The following is a 16993-nucleotide window of genomic DNA, read 5'->3' as shown; positions in this document are numbered from 1 at the left end:
GAAAATGCATTGAGGGCAGGGACAAAACTTCAGAAAACTGAGGCATTGAGTGTGGGAGAAGAGCATGGAGAAAGGTCCTTTAGTTCAGGTAGAATACACAAGTTTTTGTAGCAAACAGCTTTAAACTGAAAATCATGATGATGACTGAGTATATTGTCACTTTTTGTTCATGATAATGAAATAGAGATAAAGTCAACTGTTTTAACCATTAATAGGGAATTACTGTATAGAACTGACACTTGTATAACACATTAGGGATACAGTTCCATGTGATTGATGTCATTGTACACATACTCAGGAGCAATTATTAGAGTAGAAGTGCAGTTAACTCTTTACGCCACACAACCTGATGTACAGGATTTAATTGAAGAAGGATGTAGTAGCCTGTATGTTTTCACCATGGCTAGAAGCAGAACTGTAACCATTGAGGATGATTGCATCCTACCTTTCCTTCATAGATTCTATCTCTTTTGCATGTGTAATGGGATTTGTTGGTTACCCTCCAGCAAATGTAAAGATGATAGGATGCTAGGGCAGTTCACAAAATGTAGTATGTGGCTTGCCCCTAATCTGTTGCCATTCACATTCTAAGGCATGCTCTTTTCCAAATACAATCACTGGTAGGGAATCCACGTCCTGAAGCAATTAGGTCACGTAAATGACTCTTGGTAAATAAATTTAAAGAAAACTTTAACACTTATCGCACCACCCTGGTTGACACATGTAACTTTAAGCAACTGCAAGAAGTCCCAGGCACTTATAGAAGCAAAGCAAGAGCTAGAAGAAAGCCTCCAACAACTAAACAAGAAGCAGTTAGTTATCTTTTGTAAATAACATTGGTGTTTTTAACGCACTGCAGGAGTTGGAATATCATGCTGCTCAACATATGTTCAACTGTGTAAAGTTGTGAAGACGTTACCGAATGGTCCAAATGAAACTGCTGGCAAATGCTGATTGGCATTATGATATGACTGCTCTCCATCTCTCTATACTTGCAGCAGACCTTTACTGCATGCGGGCCAATGGGCCCAACAAAATGCCACCTGGGCAGATTCACTGCAAATGCCAGCCTAGCCCATAAAGTCCTTGTAGCACTTAAACAATGAAAATATTAATTCTGATTTTGTGTTGAAAATGTCTATGATTGGGAAATTACTGTTAACATATGTTAGAACTGTTCATTTCTAATGTAAGTTTCTGTGTGGTCAGACATTGTGGTGTTATAAATAATTTGGGGGAGGCCTTGGTGAAATGGCATTGGTGATGGACTTGTAATCCAGAGACCCAGGAAATGTTCTGGGGACCTGGGTTTGAATGGAATTTAAATTCAATAAAAATTTGGAATTAAAAGTCCAATGAATACATTGTTGTAAAAACTCATCTGGTTAACTAGAGAACTTTAGAGAAGGAAAGTTATTGTCCTTTTCAAACAGCTAACATGTGCCATGAAGCCTCATGGCATCAGGTTGATCATGACCAAGGCTGAATACTACATACTGCCTCCTACTCGAATGATGAATCCGTGCTCTTCCGTGTTGAGCACCACTTGGAGGAAATATCAAGGGTGATACTTTGGGTGAGAGGATTCAAAGTCCTTCACTAAAAGTGTCACCATGATTGACCAAGTTTTGAGCAGGTTCAGTCCCGAAGAACAAAGGTGGTGAGGGAACCAATGAAAGGGAAAACATGGTTACCCTCATTCTCACCAAGCTGCATTAAACTGAGCTTGACAGTACAGTATGCGTAATCATTGTACAATCCCTGTGAAGTCAAAGTCCTGTCTTCAATTTGAGCATAGTTAGACACAAAAAAACACTGCAGATGCTGGAATCCAAAATAGACAGGCAGGTGGCTGGAAGAACGCAGCAGGTCAGGCAGCATCAGGAGGCAGAAATGTCAACGCTTCGGATGTAACCATTCTTCAGGGTTTCAGGAGTCCTGAAGAAGGGTTACAACAAAATGCCTACTCTCCACCTCCTGACGCTGCCTGGCCTGCTGTGTTCTTCCAGCCTCCTGCCTGTTTATTTCACATTGAGCATACCTTCCATTGTGTTGCACGACACTATCACTGAGCATGGGGAGGCAATGGCCTAGTGGTATTATCACTGGACCGTTAATCCAGAGATCCAGGTAATGTTCTGAGGACCTGGGTTCAAATCCCACCATGACAAATGATGGAATTTGAATTCAATAAATATCTGGAATTAAGAATCAAGTGGCCACTGTAAATCCATTGCCAATTGTTGGAAAAAAATCATCTGGTTCACTATTGTCCGTTAGGTAAGGAAGTCTGCCATCCTTACCTGGACTGGCCTAATTTTGACTCCAGACCCACAGCAATGTGGTTGACTCTCAACTGCCCTCTGGGCAAATTAGGAATGGGCAATAAATGCTGCCTAGCCAGAGACACCCTCATCCTGTTACAGAATAAAGAAAAGATCTAGCAACTCAAAACTAGACATCTATGAGATGCTATAAACCATCAACAGCAGTAGTATCATACTGCAAAATCATGTCCCAGGACATCCATTACCATTACCATTAAATCTTGGATTAACTCTGGTTCTTTGAAAAGTGCCAGATTGCATGTAAGGAACAATACCAGATATATCTAAACATCAAGTATCTGGATGGTGAAGCTACAGCACAGGATTATTATGTGCCAGGCAGCATGTCCAGCTACTGAAAGGCAGGATAAAGCCATTCCACAACCAGATCAGAATTCTTGGGAAATTCATGGATTGCAGGCATTGTTAGGTCAGCATTTATTGTCCAACCGTAATTGGCAGTTCGGTATAAGCCAATTTGTTGTGCGCCTGGAGTCACATATAGGTTAGATCAGATGAGGATTTTCTTCCATATATGTTAGGTCAGGTAAGGATTTCCTTCCATATAGGTTATTAGTGAACCCATTGGTATTTTGTTTACAATGTCCAACAATGGTTTCATGATCATAATACCAGATTGTCACTGAACATGAATTTCACCATCTGGCAAGATGGGATTCGAAACCATGTCCCTAACACATTAGTCTGGGATTCTGGAATAGTAGTACAAGGGCATTATCACTGTGCCAATGCCACTCCACAAGAACTAAGCTCTCTGTAGTCTGGCCACATCCAGCCATAAATAGTGATGGACAATTAACAACTCAGTGGAGGTGGAGACTACACAATTATGCCACTCCTCAATGACGTGGTTCCCAACATTTCTGTGCAAAAGATAGGTCTTCAGCGAGAAGTTCCAAGCAGATGATCCATAACAGGTCCCTCTCTGGATGTCCTCAGCATCACAGATTTCAATTTTCAGCCCATTTGATTCACTCCAAGAAGCAGCTGAAAGTACTAGATACTGCCAAGGCTCTGAGCCCTGACAGTATTGTAACAAAAGTGCTGAAGGCATGTACTCCAGACCTGACTCCACCTTTAGCCAAGTTGGCATCTACCAGACTATGTAGAGAATTACCCAAATATGTCCTATACATGAAAAGCAGGACAGATCCACCTGGCAAGTTAATACTCTCAGCTCCTGACATCTTTGCTGAGTATTGGTTCAACAATGAACAAAGGAGCTAAATTCCAGAGATGAGGCGAGAGTGACTACCCTTGACATCAGTTTCACAATTGATCAGGTACGGATTCAATGAGCCTCATAAAAACTAGTATCAATTGGAATCAATAGAAAGTTCTCAGTAGGCTCAGATTATAACTGGCACATAGAAAGATGGTCATAATTGTTGGAAATCAGTCATTTCAACTCTAAGACACCTCTGGAGCAGTCCTTCAAGGTAGTGTCCCAGGCCCAATCATCTTCAACTGCTTCATCACTGAACTTACCTCAAATTCATAAATGGGCATGTTCACTGAAGATTGTACAATGTTCAATACTATTTCCACCTCCTCAGATACTGAAGCAGTCACAATGTTTAAATGCAGTATGACCTGGATAATATCCATATTTGAGCTGACAAGTGGCAAGCAACATTTGTGCCACATGATGGCCATCCCCAAGAGAAAAGTATTTATCCACTACACCTTGCCATCACTGACTCCTCCACTATCAATGTTTTGGGATTACCATTAATCAGAAACGAAACTAGACTAGCCACATCAGAGGTTAGGAATCTGGCAGTATTTAATGCACTTCCTGACTCTCTAAATTTTACAGATAATGAGCAAGACAAAAGTCAGGAATGTGACTTTTGTTGGGGACGAACCAGACTCACGGTTGGTGTGTTGCCTCCCAGGTGCCAGGGTCTGTAGTGTCTCAGATCGTATCTTTGAGGTCCTGAAGGGAGAGGGTGACCAGCCCCAAGTCGTGGTCCATGTAGCTACCAATAACATAGATAGAAAAAGGGATAGGAATGTAAGGCAGGATTTCAGGGAGCTAGGGTGGAAGCTGAGAGCTAGAACAAACAGAGTTGTTATCTCTGGTTCGTTGCCCGGGCCACGTGATAGCGAGGCAAGGAATAGGGAGAGATATCAGCTGAATACCTGGCTGCAAGGATGGTGCAGGAGGGAGGGTTTCAGGTACTTGGATAATTGGGGCTCATTCTTGGGAAGGTGGGACCTGTACAAACAGGACAGTCTTCATTTTAACCAGAGGGGTACTAATATCCTGGGTGGGAAATTTGCTGGCGCTATTTGGGTGGGTTTAAACTAGCTCTGCAGGGGCATGAGAACCTGAGGTAAAGTTGCAGAGCACAGGAGGATGAGAGTAGGGAGGACAGGGACAGGATTCAGGTCACAGGAATATGCTGGCCGACAGCAAGCTGCTTTGAAGTGTGTCTACTTCAATGTCAGAAGTATCCGAAATAAGGTAGGTGAGCTCGCAGCATTGGTAGGTACGTGGGACTTCGATGTTGTGGCCATTTCAGAGACATGGATAGAGCAGGGTGAGGAATGGATGTTGCAGGTTCCAGGGTTTAGATCTTTCATTAAGAACAGGCAAGGTGGTAAAAGAGGGGGAGGCGTGGCCTTGTTAGTCAAGGATAGTATAATGGTGACTGAAAGAACTTTTGACGAGAACTTTTTGACTAAGGCAGTGTGGGCTGAGGTTAGAAACAGGAGAGGAGAGGTCACACTGCTGGGAGTTTTTCATAGGCCTCCGCAGAGTTCTAGGGAGGTGGAGGAGAGGATTGGCAAAATTATTCTGGGTAGAAGCGAAAGGAACAGGATGGTCATTATGGGGGACTTTAACTTCCCCAACATTGACTGGAAATGCTATAACTCTAGTACGTCGGATGGACGAGTTTTTGTCCAATGAGTACAGGAGGGCTTCCTGACACAGTATGTCGAAGAGCCAACAAGAGGGGAGGCCACACTGGGTCTGGTGCTTCATAATGAACCAGGCCAGGTGTTTGATTTAGTTGTGAGTGAGCATTTTGGAGAGAGTGACCATAAATTCAGATGAAAAGGGATAAGTACATGCCACAGGTCAAGAGTAATCAATGGGGAAAGGGCAATTATAATGCGATTCGGCAAGAATTAGGATGCATAGAATGGGGCAACAAAATGCAGGGGATGCAGACAATGGAAATGTGGAGCTGGTCTAAGGAACAGATATTGCATGTCCTTGATAGGCATGTCCCTGTCAGGCAGGGAGGAAGTGATAAGGTAAGGGAACCATGGTTTACTACAGAAATTGCATCTCTTGTTAAGCAGAAGAAGGATGCTTACGTGTTGATGAGGCAAGATGGTTCAGATGAGGCGATGGAGAGTTACAGATCAGCTAGGAAGGATTTAAAGAGAGAGTTAAGAAGAGCAAAGAGAGGAAACGAGCAGTCTTTAGCAAATAGAATAAAGGAGAACCCTAAAGCTTTCTGTAGGTATGTGAGGAATAAGAGGATGATTAGGGTAGGAATTGGGCCAGTAAAAGGCAGAAGTGGGAAGTTGAATGTGGATCCTGTAGAGATCGGAGAGGTGCTAAACGAGCATTTCTCATCGGTTTTCACTCAGGAAAAGGAGAATATTTTAGAGGAGAAGAATGAGTTATGAGATATTAGACTAGAAAGGATCGAGGTTAGTTATGAACAGGGTTATCAATTCTAGAAGGAGTGAAAGAATTCAAGTCCCCTGGGCTGGATGGGATTTATCTGAGGATTCTCTGGGAAGCTAAGGAGGAGATGGCAGAGCCTTTAGCTTTGATATTTGAGTCATCATTGTCTACAGGTTTAGTACCAGAGGACTGGAAGATTACCAATATTGTGCCTTGTTCAAGAAGTGCAGAGGGGTCTTGGAGTCCATGTTCATAGAAAGTTGCCACCTAAGTTGATAATGCTGTTAAGAAGGCATACGATGTGTTAGGTTTCATTGGTAGAGGGATTGAGTTCTGGAGCCACAATATTATGGTGCAACTATACACCATAGTGCAGCCACACTTGGAGTATTGTGTTCAGTTCTAGTCGCCATATTTCGGGAAGGATGTGGAAGCATTGGAAAAGGTACAGAGGAGATTTACCAGGATGTTGCCTGGTCTGGAATGAAGGTCTTACGAGGTAAAGTTGAGAGACTTGGGTCTGTTCTCATTGGAAAGAAGAAGGCTAAGAGGGGATTTGATAGAAACATACAAGATGATCAGAGGGTTAGATAGGGTAGACAGTGGATGATGATGTCAGCTTGTACGAGGGGGCATAGCTACAAATTGAGGGGTGATAGATTTTAGACAGATGTCAGAGGCAGGTTCTTTACTCAGAGAGTGGTAAGGATGTGGAATGCCCTGCCTGCCAATGTAGTTAACTCAGCCACATTAGGGAGATTTAAACAATCCTTGGATAAGCACATGGATGATGATGGGATAGCGTAGGAGGACGAGCTGAGAATAGCTCACAGGTCGGTGCAACATTGAGAACTGAAGGGCCTGTTCTGCACTGTATTGTTCTATGCTCTATGTGATGGAATACTCTCCACTTGCTAGAATTAGTTCAGCTGCAACAAATCTCGAGGAGTTTGACATCATGTAAGACAAAGTTTGATTCTCATCATAACCACAAATATGCATTTTCTCTACCATTGCCACTCTTTAGCAGCTGTATCTACCATCAGAACAGCAGCATGTACTATTATCATTTAGGGTCCAGTCATTGCCACTTACTACTTAACTCACAATTTTATGCCTCACTTTTAGCATCTACTATTTGCTTTTTATTTGTTGTCCATAGAACGCAATAATGCTGCATGTTAGATGAAGAATTATTTCCTGCAGAAGGGAATTGCTAACTATCGTCATTAGAACATGAGGCAAAATGCAAGTATAGTTAAAACAGCTCAGCTTTGGGAGATCGTTGCAGGGGTTTAGTGACTTTAATTTCAAGAGTGCACTTAAAAGGCAAAAGAATAAGTGCAATCAACTCATCTTAGCATTTATTAATCTTTAATACACTGATACAAACAGCAGTTATATGATTATTTTTGTTTATCAGGGGCTATATTGTGACATTCGTCAACTTGTTCAATTCATCAAAGAGGCCCATGGGAATGTTTTTAGAAGGGTGGCACTAAGTGCTCTCCTTGATAGTGCAGACAAGGTAACACCAGGCAAGAAACCTGAAGAAACTGAAGAAAAAAAAGTGTCAGTCAGCAAAAGGTATGTGATAGTTACGGCTTCAGTTTGATTGATATTCTTATGACTGTGTGCTTCTTTAACTAATCATGCAATTATATTTTAAAGAGGAAAATGAAACAAATTCTTACAACATCTTGTTTTTGTGAGAGAGAAGCAGAGGAGGTGCTGTGCATCAGTACAGTGACATTGCATGTATAACTGAGTTACATTATCATTGCACTTCATAATTCCCAGAGACTTTTTCTGCTGCTACTCTGCCCCATTAAAATCAGCATGTGGAGTAGCTGGTGTTGGGCTGGGGTGTACAAAGTTAAAAATCACACAACACCAGGCTATAGTCCAACAGATTTATTTGGAAGCACTAACTTTCAGAGCACTGCACCTTCATCAGCCACCTGAATGGTGGAGGAGACTCAATGGGCTGAATGGCCTAATTTCTGCTCCTATGTCTTCTGGTCTTATTATCATAAGTATTAGTGAAGTAGAATATTAGAATATTACCCATTACTTTACAAATTTTACTTTGTGCTTGATTATTGGCATCATAATAATGTAATTGCATATTAGATATTAGATAAGAAGCAGCCTTTACCTATTCTCCTCTTGGTGTCCCTTGGCTGCTCACAGAATTGTGCATTTGAGTCCATTCACAAGTTGTATTATGCAACTCAGCAGAAACTCTGGTTCAATTTTCTTATTAAATTCATTGACAAAGATTGTCAATGGCTTGAAACACAAGCACTAATTCTTCTGGGTCCTAACTAAAACTTGCCATCCAAGTATTATCGATTTGTTCTAACTTAACCAAACCTCAATTAGTGCTAACATATTACCTTCAATTCCATGACCCCTAATATTTGTCTAACCTCTTGATTAGCACCTTCTCAGAAGATACAAAAGCTTAAACACATAAATCAACAGGTTCTTCCCCACTGCCATCAGAGTTCTGAATGGACATTTCAAATTTCAAATCTAATGTTGATCTCGCTTTTTCTACACCTTCCTTGCAGCCGTAACTTTGTGTTCCTCACTCTGTTTAATCTTTGTGTCTTTGTATGGTATGATCTGCCTGTACAACACACAAAACAAAACGTTTTCACATGTACCTAAGTACAGTGAAATAATAAATCAAACAAAATTAGTTATTTCTATGACATTCATTGGTTCCTCCTTACTGAACTGTTACTGGCAACCTCAAAACAAAACTCAATAAATTTCTCAAGCAGAGATCCTTGTGGTACCCCACGATTTCAACCTAGTAATGTGCTCGTGGCACGTGTATCTGTAAGGTATCCATCGATCTGTGATCCATGCTGATATATTGCTTCCAGCCCCATGGGCCCTGATTTTGTGTTGTAACCTTTTGTGTGACATTGTGCTGAATAGGTTTTGAATGTCCGAATACATCATGCCCTCAGTTTGTATTTGTGTGTGGTAATTTTGAGTTTGGTCGATTTGCAGAGTTGAAGGAGGATTAAGCACTGATAAAGCTCAGGCCTCAGCGGCACCAGATGAATGCCGAAGTCTTGTCTCCAGTCGTCCTCCTCAGACTCCAGAGCAGTGAGTGATATTGACTTGCTTACATTTCTTTCCTTATACTTCGTACACCAGAGCAGTATCCCAAAGGTAGAATGTTCCTTTCAGGTATTTCTAATGCTTTATTGCTTGCTCATATCCAATTTTGTTCTTTTCATGTGAAAGAACATTATTATTTCACATATTTTCTCTCGGGTCATCGAGGTGAACAGCATAGAGACAGACTCTTTGACCCAACTTGCTCATGCCACCAAGTTTTCACAATTAAACTAGTTCCATTGGCCTGCATTTGGTCCATATCGCTCCATACTTATCCCATCCATGTACCTGTCCAAATATTTCTTACATGACAAAATTATACTCACCTCCACCACTACCTCTGGCAGTCCATTCTAGACACTCACCACCTTCTGTGTGAAATAAAATGGTCCTCTGGGCCCTCTTGTGTCTCTCCTCTCTTACGTTAAATCTATGTCTTCTAGTTTTAGGCTCCCTATAATGGTGAAAAGCTGCTGGCTCTCTAACTTATGTTTGCCTCTCTTGATTATATAGAGTTCTATAAGGTCACCCCTCAGTCTCCTACACTCCAGAGAAAAATGTCCCAGCCTATCCACTCTCTCCTTATAACTCAATTACAGAGTCATAAAGTCACAGAGATGTACAGCACAGAAACAGACCCTTCGGTCCAACTCGTCCATGCCAACCAGATATCCCAACACAATCTAGTCCCACCTGCCAGTAAACGGCCCATATCCCTCCAAACCCTTCCTATTCATATACTCCTCCAGATACCTTTTAAATGTTGCAATTGTACTAGCCTCCACCACTTCCTCTGGCAGCTCATCCCATACACGTACCATCCTCTGAGTGAAAAAGTTGCCCCTTAGGTTTCTTTTATATCTTTCCCCTCTCACCCTAAACCTATGCCCTCTCGTTCTGGACTCTCCCACCTCAGGGAAAAAACATTAACTATTTATCCTATTCATGCCCCTCATGATTTTATAAACCTCAATAAGGTCATCCCTCAGCCTCCGACGCTCCAGGGAAAACAGCCCCAGCCTATTCAAGTTCTCCTGATAGCTCAAATCCTCCAACCCTGGCAACATCCTTGTAAATTTTTTTCTGAACCCTTTCAAGTTTCACAACATCTTTCCGATAGGAAGGAGACCAGAATTGCATGCAATACTCCAACAGTGGCCTAACCAATGTCCTGTACAGCCACAACATGACCTCCCAACTCCTGTACTCAATACTTTGACCGATAAAGGAAAGCAAACAAAATGCCTTCCTCACTATCCTATCTACCTGTGACTCGACTTTCAAGGAGCTATGAACCTTTACTCCAAGGTCTCTTTGTTCAGCAACACTCCCGAGGACCTTACCATTAAGTGTATAAGTCCTGCTCTGGTTTGCTTTCCCAAAATGCAGCACCTTGCATTTATCTAAATTAAACTCTATCTGCCACTTCTCAGTTTATTGGCCCATCTCATCAATATCCTGTTGTAATCTGAATTAACCTTTCTCGCTGTCCATTACACCTCCAATTTTGTGTTCCTCTGCAAACTTACTAACTATACCTCTTATGCTCACATCCAAATCATTTATACAAATGATGAAAAGTATTGGACCCAGCACCGATCCTTGTGGCACTCCACTGGTCACAGGTCTCCAGTCTGAAAACAACCCTCCACCACCACCCTCTGTCTTCTACCTTTGATCCAGTTCTGTATCCAAATGGCTAGTTCTTCCTGTATTCCATGAGATCTAACCTTGCTAAGCAGTCTCCCATGGGGAACCTTGTCAAACGCCTTACTAAAGTCCATATAGATCACATCTACCACTCTGCCCTCATCAAGCCTCTTTGTTACTTCTTCAAAAAACTCAATCATGTTGTGAGACATGATTTCCCACGCACAAAGCCATGTTGACTCTCCCTGATCAGTCCTTGCATTTCCAAATAAATGTACATCCTGACCCTCAGGATTCCCTCCAACAACTTGCCCACCATGTCAAACTCACTCGTCTATTCTTCCCTAGTTTGTCCTTACCTCTTTTCTTAAATAGTGGCACCACATTAGCCAACCTCCAGTCTTCCGGCACCTCACCTGTGACTATCGATAATGCAAATGTCCCAGCAAGGAGTCCAGCAATCACTTCCCTAGCTTGCCACAAAGTTCTAGGGTACACCTATCAGGTCCTGGGGATTCATCCACCTTTAGCCATTTCAAGACATCCAGCACTTCCTCCTCTATAATATGGACATTTTTCAGGATGTCACCAACTATTTCCCTACGTTCTATATCTGCCATGTCGTTTTCCACAGTAAATACTGATGCAAAATACTCATTTAGTATCTCCCCCATCTCCTGCGGCTCCACACACAGGCCTTCTTGTTGATCTTTGAGGGGCCCTATTCTCTCCCTAGTTACCCTTTTGTCCTTATGTATTTGTAAAAACCCTTTGGATTCTCCTTAACTCTATTTGCCAAAGCTATCTCATGTCCCCTTTTTGCCTCCTGATTTCCTTCTTAAGTATACTCCAACTTCCTTTATACTCTTCTAAGGATTCACTCGATCTATCCTGTCTATACCAGACATATACTTCCTTCTAACCAAAACCTCAATTTCTTTAGTTATTCAGCATTCCCTATACCTACCAGCCTTTCCTTTCACCCTAACAGGAATATACTTTCTCTGGACTTTCATTATCTCATTTCTGAAGGCTTCCCATTTTCTAGCTGTCCCTTTACCTGCGAACATCTGCATCCAATCAGCTTTTTTTTAGATTAGATTACATTACAGTGTGGAAACAGGCCCTTTGGCCCAACAAGTCCACACCGACCCGCCGAAGCGCAACCCACCCATACCCCTACATTTACCCCTTACCTAACACTACGGGCAATTTAGCGTGGCCAATTCACCTGACCTGCACATCTTTGGACTGTCGGAGGAAACCCACGCAGACACGGGGAGAAGGTGCAAACTCCACACAGTCAGTCACCTGAGGCGGGAAGTGAACCCGGGTCTCTGGTGCTGTGAGGCAGCAGTGCTAACCACTGTGCCACCGTGCTGCCTAAAAGTTCTTGCCTAATACTGTCAAAATTGGCCTTTCTCCAATTTAGAACTTCAACTTTTAGATCTGGTCCAGCCTTTTCCATCACTATTTTAAACCTAATAGAATTATGGTCGCTGCCCCCAAAGTGCTTCCCCATTGACACCTCAGTCACCTGCCCTGCCTTATTTCCCAAGAATAGGTCAAGTTTTGCACCTACTCTAGGTAGGTACATCCACATATTGAATCAAAATATTTTCTTGTACACATTTAACAAATTCCTCTCCATCTAAACCATTAACACTATGGCAGTCCCAGTCTATGTTTGGAAAGTTAAAATCCCCTACCATAACCACCCTATTATTCCTACAGATATTTGAAATCCCCTTACAAATTTCTTTCTGAATTTCCCTCTGACTATTAGGGGGTCTATAATACAATCCCAATAAGGTGATTATCCCTTTCTTATTTCTCAGTTCCACCCAAATAACTTCCCTGGACATATTTCCAAGCATGGTTAGAGTGGTGCTGGAAAAGCACAACAGGTCAGGCAGCATCTGAGGAGCAGGAAGATCAACATTTCGGGCAAAAGCTCTTCATAAAGAATGAGGCAGGGAGCCTTCAGGGTAGAGAGATATTCCCAGACATATCCTCCCTCAGTACAGTTATAATGCTATCCCTTATCAAAAACATCACTCCCCCTCTTGTCTTCCCTCCCTTTCTATCCTTCCTATAGCATTTGTATCCTGGAACATTAAGCTGCCAGTCCTGGCCATCCCTGAGCCATGTTTCTGTAATTGCTATGATATCCCAGTCCCATGTTCCTAACCATGCCCTGAGTTCATCTGCCTTCCCTGTTAGGCCTCTTGCATTGAAATAAAGGCAGTTTATCAGTCTGACCTTGTACTCTGCTTTGTCCCTGCCTACCCTAACTGTTTGACTCACCTTTGCTCTCAACTGTACCAGTCTCAGATTGAAATCTTTCCTCACTATCTCCATGGGTTCCCCACAAACTTACTGGTTTAGATCTTCCCAAGCAGCTCTAGCAAATCTCCCTGCCAGTATATTATTTCCCTTCCAATTTAGGTACAATCTGTCCTTCTTGTATAGGTCACTTCTACCCAAAAAGAGATTCAAATGATCCAAAAATGTGAATCCTTCTCCCATACACCAGCTCCTCAGCCATGCATTCATCTGCTCTATCCTCCTATTCCTGCCCTCACTAGCTCGTAGCACTGGGAGTAATCCAGATATTACTATTCTTGAGGACCTTCTTTTTAAATTCCTACCTAACTGTCTGTAATCTCCCTTCAGAATCTCAAACTTTTCCCTTCCTATATCGTTGGTTTTAATGTGTACAATGACCTCCTGCTGGCCTTTCTCCCGCTTGAGAACATTCTGCACCCGCTCTGAGACATCCTTTATCCTGGCACCTGGGAAGCAACACACCATTCTGATTTTTCACTGCTGGCCACAGAAATGTCTGTCTGTACCTTGGGTTAGAGAGTCCCCTCACATAATTGATTGCTTGGAACCCGATGTACCTCTCATTACATTAGAGCCAGTCTCAATACCAGAAACTTGACTGTTAATGCTACATTCCCCTGAGAATCCATCAACCCCTACATTTTCCAAAATAGCACACTTATTTGAAATGGGGATAGCCACAGAAGACTCATGCACTATCTGCCTGCCTCTCTTACCTTTCCTGGGAGTTAAACCATCTATGTGACTGTATCTGAGATTTTCCCCCTTCCTATAACTGCCATCCATTACACCCCATTGGTCTTGTTAATTCTTCATTGCCTCTAACTGCCTCTCCAACCGATCCATTCGGTCTGATAGGATTTGCAACCAATGGCATTTATTGCAGATATAATCCTCAGTAATTCGTAAACTCTCCCTGAACCCCCGCACCAGACATGAAGAGCATATCACTCCACTAAAGGCCATTTTTGCTTCTTTCAATCTAAGACACAGAAAATTTCCTCTACAAAACACTGCTCCAGGTTAAATTAATACTTATGGCTTATATTTTAAGTTTAATCAAGAGACATAGCTCAATAAAATCCTTTCAGTCCAGGTAGCATCCTAGTAAATCTTTTTTCCACTCTTTCTAGTTTAGTGATATCCATATCAATAACATCTGCAGGAGTGAGATTTGTACAAGATGTATGCTGCACTGTATCTGAATAAAAGTTTTGCTTTATTTTTATATTTGCATTTGGCTTAAAAAGCATGGTTGTTGAGGTAAATGATCACTCATGTAATAATGTTTGGTTTGACTTAATAATATGTGAAAATTGGGGTGTTGCTGATAGTGAGGAGGATGGTGTCAGATTACAGCCTAATATCGATCAGCTGGTAAATTTGGTATAGCAAGGGCAGATGAAACGTAATCCTGATAAGTGTGAGATGATGCATTTTGAGAGGTCTAATAAGGGAAGGATTGGCACAGTGAGCAGTGTACTGAGGAACAAAAGGACTTTGCTGTACGAGTCTGTAGATCCCTGAAAGTGTCAGCACAGGTAGACAGGATAGTGAAGATGGCTTTTGGGATGTTTGTTTTCGTTAGCAGGTATATGGAATACAGAAGCAAGGATATCTTGTTACAAATTTATGAAACACTGGTTCGGCAACTGATGAAATACTGAGTGCTGTTCTGTTTGCCACACTGTCAGAAGGATGTTGCCTGGCTTGAGAAGTCTCCGTAATTAGGAGAGAGTGCATGGTCTGGGTTTGTTTTCCTTAGGGCAGAGGAGGTTGAGGGGGTATCTGATTGAGGTGGACAAAGTTATGAAAGGCATAGACAGAGTAGATCGTGAGAATCTCTTCCCATGGCATGCTTGTCTACGACCAGAGGGCACAAGGTTAAGGTGAGGGGACCATGGTTTAGAAAAGATCTGAGAAAATATCATTTTACCCAATGGGTGGTAGATACATGGGAATGTGCTGCCTGAGAGGATGGCAGAGGATGGTAGCCTCACAGCATTTAAGAAGCATCTGGATGAACACTTAAAATGTCAGGCTATGAACTAAGTGCAGGTAAATGGGATTAGTGTGTTTGCTGTTTGTTGGTTGGTGTCAATATGGTGGGCCAAAAGGCCTATTTCTATGTTGTATATGAGTCCACGACTCTAATAACTATTTAAATATGACTATAACTGTTGAAGTACACTTTGCCAGCAACCTGTCTATGACAGGTACTGTAAAGTCTGTAGACTTCACCTGGAGGTCTGAAGCCATGCCTTCTACCTGTAATACATTGTTATAGAACAAATTACTCTGAGGATGGTTCATGTGTGGAATGAACATCCCAAAGAAGTGGTGGATGTGGGTATAATTACAACATTTAAAAGATATTTGGACAAGTGTATGATTAGGAATGTTTTGGAGGGATATGGGCCAGGAGGTGGGACTAGGTTGGAATTATGTTCAGCATGGACTGGTTGGTCTAAAAGGTCTGTTTCCTTGCTGTATGACTATGACTATGACTCTATGACTCTGAATACAGCTGGTATGTAATTTAAGGAATCGAATGAGATACATTAGGAAAGAAAACTGATGGAATGCACCTATACAGCTCATATTTTTATGTTCATACCTAAAAACGTGGTTAAAAAGTTAAAGAAACAATGCAAATTTTATTTGTTGATCTTTGCCATAACTAAACAATAATGTTGCTGTTACTATTACAATTGTTTTATGTTGAACTCACTCATTCCTCAGCTATACTTGTATCTATTATAATTAGCAAAATATTTATTTTTAGATCAATTCCTCTGCAAACCCCTTGTTTAGTCTATTAGTTTGAATCCTCCATTATGTCTTAGACAAATTGAAGACCTCCTTGATTATTGATATAAAGAAATGTAACTTTCTTTTTTATTGTTACTATTGCATTATAGTATACATCAACATGCATTCCCCATGTTCTTTCATACATACAAATAAGATACTAACTTAAGTGATCAGTGGCATTATTTACCACACCAAGCTTAAATCTAACAATGCAATGATCACAGTTTCCTAGATGTTCACCTTCACATGAAGAATAAATATCTAATTAAATTCATATATTGTATTACATCAAATAACTAATCATTAATGCTCTCCCAACCAGATGAATTTTTTAAAAAAACAAGCATAACAACTCATTTGTTAATAACAAATAATTCATTTTTTGGCTCCCACTGAACTTCAGACAACGTTGCTCTGTAAAATTAAGTCAGAAATCATGAATTATAAGCAAGAGAAGGCCATTCAGCCCCTGCAGACCATGGCTAATCAGATTGTGGTCTTAACTTCACATCCCTGCCTCCCCCAATAACCAACAAAAAGTGCTGAAAGCATTTGATCTGTTAAATTTCTCTTCAAATTTGAATTATCCTTTTACACTTGCTGCTTTGGAAGCCTAACACAAAGGTGAAGAACCAGCTTTGGATCAAAGCTGCATGAAAATTGTTTGTCTATCTTGATGACCAGTATCTTCCTTTTCTGCAGCAGATACATGCTCTTTCAGAAAATAAAGCTCTTTCTATTTTTCCTCCTGTCTTTCCTGGTCAGTTATTTTTTCAGAGTCTACCAACCCTCACTCACCTGAAATTTATTTCCACTATCTAACTTCCAATGGTTCTTAAAATATCTCATTTCTTTGTAGCATCATAATCTCATATTTCAGCATCTTGTTCATTGTAACTTTTGGTATGAGCATAAAAGATTTCAAAGAATAGCATTAAGAATAAATGTTACTAATGTTTTAAAGCTAACTCTTAAGGTGCTTGGAGAAATGGTAGAGTCATGAGAAGAAATATTAGGCAATGTGACTGAGTAGTGACTCCAG

The 16993-nt window shown here is 41.4% G+C and overlaps 1 protein-coding gene across 7 annotated transcripts in view; it reads left to right on the top strand.

The window, feature by feature from the left end:
* unc80 (unc-80 homolog (C. elegans)) overlaps nucleotides 1-16993 on the top strand; it is a 277657-nt gene that overhangs the window by 88238 nt on the left and 172426 nt on the right. For all 7 annotated transcript variants that reach the window (XM_072578775.1, XM_072578771.1, XM_072578772.1 and 4 more), the window contains 2 exons: nucleotides 7421-7584; nucleotides 9025-9123. In XM_072578775.1, coding sequence (XP_072434876.1) covers nucleotides 7421-7584; nucleotides 9025-9123 — 263 coding nt within the window. The remainder of the gene's footprint in view (nucleotides 1-7420; nucleotides 7585-9024; nucleotides 9124-16993) is intronic.

The sequence above is a fragment of the Chiloscyllium punctatum genome, chromosome 10 (assembly GCF_047496795.1).
Source record: "Chiloscyllium punctatum isolate Juve2018m chromosome 10, sChiPun1.3, whole genome shotgun sequence".
In the NCBI taxonomy this organism is placed as follows: domain Eukaryota; kingdom Metazoa; phylum Chordata; class Chondrichthyes; order Orectolobiformes; family Hemiscylliidae; genus Chiloscyllium; species Chiloscyllium punctatum.
This window is presented reverse-complemented; position numbering and strand designations above follow the sequence as displayed.